The sequence below is a fragment of the Monodelphis domestica genome, chromosome 2, assembly GCF_027887165.1.
Source record: "Monodelphis domestica isolate mMonDom1 chromosome 2, mMonDom1.pri, whole genome shotgun sequence".
In the NCBI taxonomy this organism is placed as follows: Eukaryota; Metazoa; Chordata; class Mammalia; order Didelphimorphia; family Didelphidae; genus Monodelphis; species Monodelphis domestica.
Window position 1 is genome coordinate 194245570 of NC_077228.1, and position 10264 is coordinate 194255833.

At 46.7% G+C, this 10264-nt stretch overlaps 1 protein-coding gene across 1 annotated transcript; it reads left to right on the forward strand.

The window, feature by feature from the left end:
• LOC100012130 (alpha-N-acetylglucosaminidase-like) lies at positions 1 to 9924 on the forward strand. Its single transcript, XM_001366306.4, has 6 exons — positions 1 to 465; positions 553 to 700; positions 1737 to 1883; positions 1974 to 2059; positions 4663 to 4919; positions 6958 to 9924. Exons 1-6 carry the CDS (start codon positions 89 to 91, stop codon positions 8166 to 8168), a joined length of 2226 nt encoding a protein of 741 aa, XP_001366343.2. The 5' UTR covers positions 1 to 88; the 3' UTR covers positions 8169 to 9924.
• Positions 9925 to 10264: the final 340 nt, after the last annotated feature.

Sequence of the window (10264 nt, forward strand, 5' to 3'; positions counted from 1 at the left end):
GGCAGCAGCGGTACCGCCCCTTTCGGAGTCTTAGGCTATTGGTCACGGAGAGTGAGAGTTTAGCCCCAGGGCGCGGGAGCCGATAGCTATGGCGGCTATGGCTGCCAAGGTGTTGGCTTTACTACTAGTGAGTTGGGCAGAGGCCGACATACCTGAGGACGAGACCCGCGAGGCAGCGGCCGTGCAAGGTCTGCTAACAAGGCTGCTGGGACCCCGGGCGGCCGCGTGGTTCTCGGTGTCCGTGCAGCACTCCCTGGCGCCAGTTGCTGACACATACCGCCTGACTGGCGGCGGCGGGACCTTGGTGCAGGTGACGGGCTCCAGCGGCGTAGCGGCTGCGGCAGGGCTGTACCGTTACCTGCGCGACTTCTGTGGCTGCCAAGTAGCCTGGTCGGGAGCGCAGCTCCGCCTGCCGGAGCCGCTGCCCGCAGTGCCTGAGGAGCTCATCGAGATCACGCCCAACTGGTAATGGGGGCGCCGTGGGTGGGTTGGGGAGAGGGGCTGGGAAGGAGCGCCAGACTCGAAGCTCACCTTCCCTCCCTCTCCATATAGGTACCGCTATTATCTGAACATCTGCACACCCAGCTACTCCTTTGTGTGGTGGGGCTGGGAGCGCTGGGAGCGGGAGATCGACTGGATGGCCCTGAACGGCATCAACCTGGTGCTGGCCCCCGTAGGGCAGGAGGCCATCTGGAGGAGGGTAGGTCCTGGTTGGGCCAAGAGAGCTGGAGAGTTAGTTAGGTCGTGCCTGCACCGTGGGGCTTGTCTAGCGCTCTGCCCCACCCTGCAAACTCGATCTCCTCTCTCTTCTTCCTTTCTCCTCCCTCCTTCCTCCTCTTCTTCCCTACTCTCTCCCCTTACTCTCTCCCCTTTCTCTCCTTCCTCCATCCATCATTCCTCCCATTTCTCCTTTTCTTCCCCTTCTCATTCCTTCTTTCCTCTCTCCCTTATTTCTCAGCCTCTTTTTTTGCTCTGCCCCTAGTCCCTCTCCTTCCTCTCTCTTCCTTCTGTTCTTCTTTCACCCTTTCCCTTTTCCTCCATCTCTTCTCTTCACCCTCTTCCCTCTTCCCTTTCTCCTTTTTTCTTTCATTCTCTCTTCCCTCTCCCACCCCCTCCTTTCCTCTTTACTCCCTCCTCTTCTTCCTCTTCCCTTTGCCCTTCTCTCTTTCCTTCTTCCTCCTCTCTCTCCTTCTCCTTTCTTCCTTAATCTCCTTCTCCATCTCTACTTTCCCTCCCCTTTTCCCTCACTCCCTCCTTCATCCATCTCTTCTCTTCTTTTACTTCTCTCCCTTCTTTACTTCTTTACTCTTTTTCTTTTCTCCTCTCCTCTCTCCTCTTACTTCCTTCTTTCTCTTTCCTCCCTCTCTCTTTTTGTCCCTATTTCCCCTTTCTTCCTCTCCTTTCTATTTGGAGGAAAATAAATTATTTCCCTTCCCTGGACCTTCAGTTTTGTCATTCTAATTCAAATTTGGCCTAGTTGATGCCTTACTTGATTATTGAAATGGATGTTGGGAGGGCCAAATGAAAGGCATTCTAGTATAGTTGGAAAAGTACTGGAGCAGGATTCAGAAGATTTCTTCACCAGACCCAGGCCTCAGTTTTCTTTTCAGTCAAATGGGAATGATAATGCTTGCTTGCCTTACCTCATGGGATTATGAGGAAGAAATGAACTGTAGATTGAAGTGACTTCATAAAATCAACAAGGATTTATCGTTGTTTTTATCTCTTTTCCCTAGGTGTACTTGACTTTGGGTTTGAACCAGACAGAGATAGATGAGTACTTCACTGGTCCAGCCTTCTTGGCATGGGGGCGAATGGGCAACCTGCACACCTGGGGAGGTCCTTTACCCTCCTCCTGGGACCTTAAGCAGTCTTACCTGCAGGTAATGGGACAGGAGAGGAGGCTTCCTTGGGCTGAATGAGGAGGTTCCTGATAATCCTGACACAGCTGTCCCTCCCCTTTCCCTCTCCAGTACCGGATTCTGGAGAGGATGAGATCTTTTGGGATGAAGCCGGTACTTCCTGCATTTGCTGGACATATTCCCAAGGCATTTACTAGGTGAGTTTACTAAGTGAGAACAAAGCAGGACCATAGATGGCAAATCTCTATACAATTCAAAGGTCCTGTCTTGGAGAGGCAGCAAAAAGCATGCCAAATCTGGAGTTTAAGGAACTAGGTTTGAATCCTGGCTCATCTGTATGACCCTGGGCAAGTCCCTTAACCATTGCACTGTTCATTTCCTCTTTAATATAGTTATGACAGTTGTCTAGACTGTTGGACCATTCCTTCTAGCCCTTAATTCACACAACATTCCACTGCCTTTCTCTAGAAAAAAGTATAAAGTGATAGAAAAAAGAGGAAATCTAGGTTTGGTTCCCAGATTAGACACAAGTCACTTCCTCTCGCTGAGCATTCATTTTCTAATATGCAAAATGGTAGCAAATATTTCTGTATTGCTTCCACCCATATTCCCAGATTTGGAACTAGAAAGGCTTTGAGCCCTCCCCTGACCCTCCAGTATTAGTGCCTTCCTACCAAGGTCTGCTTGGTATTCCCACCATATGACATATAGAAAATGCTTAAGAAAGATTAGTTGCTTAATTACACTGAATCTTTGAAAAGTTGTGCCTTGTCTGTGATGACAAAAGAGGAAGTGATAAAGTTGGGATTTGAACTTGAGTACTTCCTCTGTAAGTCAAGCTCCCATCCCACTGAGAAATACTTTATTGATGGAAGATGAACATTCTGGGCAGCAGCAGAAAGAACCTTGATCTGGGGGTTGGAAATCTTGGATTCCAGCCTTGACTCTGCTCCTGCCTAACTGTGTCACCTTGGAAAAAGTCACTTCCTTGCTTTGGACCTTGATGACCAATCAACCCAACAAGCAAAAGCTTATTAAGCAGTAAAGCACTGACTATGTGCGGGAGGAAGTGGTGAGGATGCAAGCCAAAGAATAAAACAGTACCTTCTGGAGGGTAGACTTATATGATCACTAATCATACTGATAGCTCACTTATATAGTAATTTAAGTGACAAAAACACTTTCTTCAAAATAGCAATCCCAAGAGATAGGTAGTATATATCCTTACTATTTTATCAATGAAGAAACTAAGACTGAAAAAGGTTAAACGTGACTTACTCAAGGTCACATTGCTAGGAAGTGGTATTAGGGTAAACATTAAGGTTGTTGACTGAATATATTATACTAGTGCTCTCCAGGTATTAAAATTCAATCCCAATAAAATACTCAAATCAGTTTGGGATTTTTATGGTGGTTTAATTACAATAGAGGGAAGGAATTAAGAAGAAGAGAAAGAGAAAAGGGAATTGGACTACTCTTGCAAGCTAGATAGGAGTTGGAGGTCAAGGAAAGGAGGAATCAGTCACCTCACCCCTAAGCCACAAACGCCAAAACCCACCAAGGACACTGCCACAAGCTCCCAATGCGAAAAAAAAAAAAACCCCAATGTCTCCACGAGAGCAAGAGCAAGAGCTCCAAGAGAGGAAGTGACGCGAAATATATAGACAGTTCTTTACATCACTTTCTGTGTCTCACATGTAGCAATGGTAGCTTAATGGACTTAGGACAGCCCAGGGGATTTGTCAGTTGTTTCTGATTTGTCACTTGCTAACACATATGGGTCATAGGCCATCCTCCTCAACATTTAATCCTTAAGTAGGAGTGTACACATTCCTTGGTTGCTAGAATTCTAAGACTAAGCAGGGTGGAGTAAATCTAAAATTCATAGTGGTAATGAGAGCTAATGCTTATGTAGGTTTCTAAGGTTAGCAAAGCACTTTGCATACATTATCTCACTTGATTCTCACAGCATCCCTGCCAGGTGAGTGCTTCTGTTACTGTCATCACCATTTTGCAGGGGGAACTGAGTCTGAAGAATGTTAAGTGACTGCCCAGGGTCACTTAACTAGGAAATCTGACTCCCAAGTCCAACCATCTTTCCATTACAACCATGAATCTTCAAGAAACTCTTAAGACATCCTTGTTACAGAGAACACTCACACAGGAATCACTTACATTGAGCTTCTTCACGGCCCTCTTACTTTACCTACCACAACCTTCTTGTCTTCCACTAAATATCATATAATTCTAGCTGTAAATTAGTGACCACTTTAAAGAGTTAGTTTATCAGTAACAATGTTCCAGAAAGTAATGACTACTTTCCCTGGAGTACTTGGTGGTAGTTTTTTTCTAATATTTTAATAATTGTGTTTTCATAGAATTGGTTCCTTTGTGATCTTGTGCATTTTACTTTTTGCATTTGAAAAAATTCTGAAAATGCCTCTAAAGGCTACACCATATTGTCAAAGGAGATCCATGTCACAAAAGAGGTTATGAACCCTTACTTTATTTTGATGGTTAACCCCCCCAAAATAGGAGACACTTTGACACAAAGAAACAGCCAGTGTGTTGGGGTGCAGTGAAGATATGAAAAGGGACAACTTCTTCCCTTTTTCCCCTGACTTCTTTTCCATGATGGTCATTTTGACCTCTGGAGTCCCTTTTGTGGGTCTCTGTAGGGATGGGAATGTTCCCTGTTCAAATTTGCTTTCTATCAGTGTGATCCTGTTTCTCTGGTCTCTACTATCATTTCTCTCTCCCATCATTCTCCCTCTGCCATTATTTCTTCCTTTTCCTCCAGGGTGTTCCCTCAGGCCAATGTCACAAATCTGGGCATGTGGGGCCACTTCAGCTGTAATTACTCCTGCTCCTACCTCTTGGCCCCTGAAGACCCCTTGTTCCCAGTTGTTGGGAGCCTCTTCCTGAGGGAGCTGACCAAGGAGTTTGGCACTGATCACATCTATAGTGCTGACATCTTCAATGAAATGGATCCCCCTTCCTCTAATCCAGCCTACCTGGCTGCTACTACAGCCGCAGTCTATGAAGCCATGGTTGCAGGTGAGGAGGGCAAGGTGCTGAAGGTAAATGAGGGAGACAGACACAAAGGACACATCCAACAAAGTGAGATGGGGAGTTGAAGGGAATGTCAGCTGAGAAAATTAGAAGTTTTGGGAATGTGTGTGGGGAAGGAGAATGGTGATGAATATAGGCCTACTGTTTGTGATTTGAATCAGTCACCTCAGCTTGTGCTTAAATCTCTCTGAGACTTAGTTTCTTCCTCTATATAATAGGGACCTTTGCAGAGCTTAAAGTCCTCTACAAATATGAGCTGTTAAGATGATTGCTGCTCAAACCCTGGACCAGAGTTTCCAGATTCATTGCAAAATATAAGCCTTAGAATGGGACTTGGTGCTGCTTTTTGCCTTGAACACTAGGCAGGTCACTAGAGTCTGGGAACCATTGTCTTCCCCTTCTTCAAGTAAAGGGGTTTAGACCAGTGATGTTGAACCTTTTGGAGACCAAGTGCTGAAACTACATCCTCACACCTATGTGAACCACTTCCTTTTTCCAGACAGGTGAGGGAGGATATGCTCCTATTTGGCTGTTAGGCAGAAGGGCAGGTGATGTGAAAAATGTCCTCAGGTGCCTGTAGAGAGGGGGAAGAGAGCAGCCTCCTCCAACAAGTGTGCTATAGGTTCACCAATACAAGGTTAGAACACATGATTTCTGAAATCTGTCCAGCTCTCAGTCTCAGCTTCCCTAGACCAACCCTTCTACTTTGTATTTGGGGAAGTAATTTGGCCAAGGTCCAGGCTGCAGGTCATGTCTCCTGTCTTCCTCTCTTTTGCTTTTTCTGCTGAAAAGTACTGTTTTTGTCATTTCTTTGGGACTTGAAACAGGGTCATTTTGTTGCCTCCTAGATAAAAGCTCCCTGATCCTGTTCTCTCCACCTTCTTTCATTCCTGTTCACTCAGTAAACATGAGCCTCTGAGTCTAATTAGGCTGTTTACCCCTTGGCCCACAAGCATGCCCTGGTCTCCACTGTCCTCAGAAACGCTCTCCATCCCTGATCATTCTCTCTTCTGTGACTGACCTGGAGAAGGCTGCCTACAACCAGTGCCTCTTCTCTCATTCTTTTCCTAACTCTGCATTCTGCCTTCCAACCTTCTCTTTAGTATTATCTGACAAATCTTTTCATTGCCAGGTCTAATGGCCTCTTCTCCATCCTCATCCATCCTGACCTCCCTGCAGTTTTTTATACTTTCTTCCTCCCTCTTTACCTTGATTCTCTCTTCTCTCTAGGTTTATGTGAGCACCATTCTCCTCTTAGCTATCAAATTACCCCATATTCTTCTTTGCTGGGACTTTGTCCAAATGATACCCACTAACCCTGGGTGTCCCACAGGGCTCTGTCCTGGGCCCTCTCTTCTCTTCCTTCTCTATCCTTTCAGTTGTTGATCTCATCAGCTCCCATGGATTCTACCTTAAGAGAGAAGAGAGAATCGGTGACACTAACCTTGCTATTCATTGAAGAAGACTCTCCCTCCCATGTCTTTGCCTTTTTGCTGACTGTCCCTCATGCCTGGAATTCTCTTCCTCCTCTCTGTGTTTTCCTTGGCTTCTGATCTAAAATCCCACCTTCAACAGGAAACTTTTCCTGAACTCTCTTAATACTAATGCTTTCCCTCAGGTGATTATCTCCCTTATCCTATCTGTATCTTGTGTGTGTACTTGGTAATTAGTATATTGTCTCTCCCTTTAGACTGTGAGCTCCTTGAGGACAAGGACTGTTTTTTCCCTTTATTTGCATCTCTGATACTTAGCACAGACCTTTATACATAGTGGGCACTTAATAAATGCTTCTTGGTAACTGATTGACTGACTTAGGGTGGGAAGTCCTGAGATTCTCTAGATGTGGAGGTAGTGAGACAGAAGTGGGGCTAGGTGTGTGGAGGTAAAATGAGTCCACACTCAGGGGTTGTGTTCTTGAAACTATTTTTCTAGGGCTGAGGTCTCCTTTGAGAGAGACCTAGGTGTTTCTTCCTCTCACCTTCTCCCATGCCTTATTCCCTTCTCCCATGCCTTATTCCTACAGTGGATGTTGATGCTGTGTGGCTTTTCCAGGGCTGGCTTTTTCAGAATCATCCAGATTTCTGGAAACCCCCCCAGATGAAGGCTGTGCTAGAGGCTGTGCCCCGTGGCCGCTTTCTCATCCTGGACCTTTTTGCTGAGTCCCAGCCTGTCTACTCCCGAACCAATTCCTTCTACGGCCAGCCCTTCATCTGGTGCATGCTGCACAATTTTGGGGGAAACCATGGGCTTTTTGGAGTATTAGATGCTGTGAACAGGGGACCCTCAACTGCACGTCTCTTTCCCAACTCCACCATTGTGGGTACAGGCATAGTCCCAGAGGGCATCAATCAGAACGAAGTGGTCTATGCCCTAATGGCTGAGCTGGGCTGGAGGAAGGACCCCTTTCCTGACCTCGGGGCTTGGGTAGCAGGCTTTGCAGCCCAGCGATATGGGACTCCCCACCCCCAGGCAGAAGCTGCCTGGAGGCTGCTGCTACAAAGTGTCTACAACTGTTCTTGGGAAAACTGCACTGGCCATAACCACAGCCCACTGGTGAAACGACCATCCCTTCACTTGGACTTCTCTGTCTGGTATAATCGCAGTGATGTATTTGAGGCCTGGAGGTTGCTGCTAGAAGCAGCTCCACAGCTGGCAACCAGCTCTGCCTTCCGTTATGACCTTCTAGATGTCACTCGTCAGGTGGCCCAGGAGTTGGTGAGCCTGTACTATGGGGAGCTCAAGACAGCCTTTGAGGCAGGATCAATGCCGGCCTTGCTCAGTGCTGGTGGTCTGCTGGTCTTTGACCTACTGCCCTCCCTGGATGAGCTGCTGGGGACTGATGAGCGGTTCCTGCTAGGTGGCTGGCTAGAGCAGGCTCGGGAGATGGCAGTCAGTGAAGCCGAGGCCTGGCATTATGAGCAGAATGCCCGCTACCAGCTAACCCTGTGGGGACCCACAGGGAACATCCTAGACTATGCCAACAAGCAACTGGCAGGGCTTGTGGCGGGCTACTATGCTCCCCGATGGAAGCTCTTTGTGGAGATGCTGGTGAAGAGCCTGGCTGAGGGCACCCCTTTCCACCAGAACCAGTTTGAGAACGAAGCCTTCTTGTTGGGCCAGGCCTTTGTATCCAGGAGGGAGAAGTTCCCCACCCAGCCTCAGGGTGACACTGTGGACTTAGCCAGGAAATTCTTCCTCAAGTATTATCCGAAGTTTCAAGCAGGAGCTGTGTGACCCACCCCCTCACCTGCTCCACCTGGGAGGACAACTCCTTACATTCTTGAGGTTCCTCCTTGGACCTTCAATCCTATCAGTGGCCTAACTTGGGACCTGGGAGCGGATAGGTTATAAAACCATGGACAATTATTAGAGATTCTCTCCCCCTTCCTCTCTCTCCCCGACCCCCACCTTCTCCCCCTCTCTCTCCCTCATTCCCACTTCCTCTTTCCCCCTACTACTATGCTCTGGCTGGCTCCTGAATCAGGGACTGCATTCACTCAAGAGACTCTTTTAGCTGGGTGATCAGAAGAGAGGTGAAGGTCTGGGACAGAAAGTGGGTCCTGTGAATTGAGAGTAATGGAGGAGCCACTAGGAGGCAAAGTGGATAGAACACCTGGCCAGGGCTCAGAATGATCTCAGTACAAAACAAGCCTCAGATATTTACTAACTATGACCCTGGGCAAGACATCTTACCATTTACCTCAGTGCCTCATATGTAAAATGGACTGGAAAAGGAAATGGCAGGCCATTTCAGTACCTTTGTGAAGAAAACCTTAAATAGAGTCACAGAGTTGGACTTGATTGAAAACAGCTTCACAACAGCAAATTCATGTCATTCTCTCCCCTACTCTAGAACTGGACATCAAACCAAATTTTTTTTACCAATCAATGAATAAATGACATATCTGACTATAACTGTCCTGGGAGGACTCAGAGCAGTAATGTGTATAGATAGGACAACATGATGAGTATGACAGACAAAATCTATCTCTCAACTTTCCCCATTCAGCTGCCAGAGCACCTAGATTTGGCTCTAGCTTCTGTCCCTTGCTTCAGTTTCTCCCACCCATTTTTCAGAAAAGGTGATACTTAAGAGCAGACTAGACTTAAGGAGAGAAGCAGGAAGTATGAAGAAAGTGTCAATGAAGGCTTATTGGCCTTGAGATAATGAAATAGACACAACAAGGGAGACTAGGGGCTTGAGTAAAAGGAGGTGCACTTGGAGCTTATGGACTGGGCCAGCCTCTGTAGTCTCTCTCTTGCTATAGCCCTTTTGCCTTCCATTTTTTCCAGTCTCTTCTTTTCGTGCCTCCAAAATATGTGTCTTTATCTTTTTTCTTTTTGTGAATGGGAAGGTAGTTTTCAACACGGGATTTTCCTCCTGCTTCTGACTATTTGGCTAATCCTATGGACAACTTCAAAAGTGAGAGAAGAGCTAGGGCCCAAAACCAGATGTATAGGTTGGATCAGGGAGGGAGACATACCTAGGTGCAGCTAAGGAGGGAAGCAAAGATTTGTCTTCTAGAGAGAGTTCCAAGTTCCAGGGATGTGCCCTTCTCACTGCTGCCCAGGTGATGTCTACTGCCAGGTCACAGGACCCTCTGTGAGGGGTTATATGGGCCCAATAGCTGTCCTCCCATTTCCTTTGGATGCTTCAGCTTAATGTGACTGACCCCAACTTGGTGACAACTGCCCAGGGCTATGTGGATGTCCTGGGTGAGTTCCAAGAAGCTTTCATCCCTACTCTTAGGCATAGTAGGTATGGGTTTTACCCTTCTGGGGCCATTCCTTACCCTTCCCATTTCCCAGCTAGTTATAGGTTTGAAGTGCATGAGGATCTGGAAAAACTTTGGAGTTTCCAGAATTTTATATTATCTCAACTTTGTTCTGACCTAACCTTAAAAAGTTAACAAAGTGTTCTGCACACTGTAGGCACATAGTATTTTCTGTATGAATAAAATCTGAGCTGGAGTGCTTGGAAATCTGAAAATGCTGAAGCAGAATTGAATTAAGGAGGTTTGACCCAGGATGTTCCTAGTCAAGTGTAAGGCTAACTGGGGAGGAGGGGAAGCTGTAGGGTGGAGATCAGAAATGGGCTGCTTTATTCAGGACTGAATGTGGGCTCATGATCTGCTCTAACTACTGGAGATCTGTGTAGCAGAGCCTGTAGTTTCCATGCTGAATATGAACATAGTAGGGACAGCAAGTAAGCTCTCCTTAATCTTCTGTGCCTTTTCCCATAGAATAGGGTGGGAATAGCTTTGGAACAAATTTTATCTTTGCTACTTCCTAGATAGATGAGAACTGGGAGCCTCAGTTTTCTCATATGC

Coding starts and splice junctions, on each gene's coding strand:
- LOC100012130 (XM_001366306.4), top strand. CDS start 89: ATGGCGGCTATGGCTGCCAAGGTGTTGGCTTTACTACTAGTGAGTTGG. Junction 1,884..1,973: donor TTAAGCAGTCTTACCTGCAG/GTAATGGGACAG, acceptor TTCCCTCTCCAG/TACCGGATTCTGGAGAGGAT. Junction 4,920..6,957: donor CTATGAAGCCATGGTTGCAG/GTGAGGAGGGCA, acceptor TTATTCCTACAG/TGGATGTTGATGCTGTGTGG.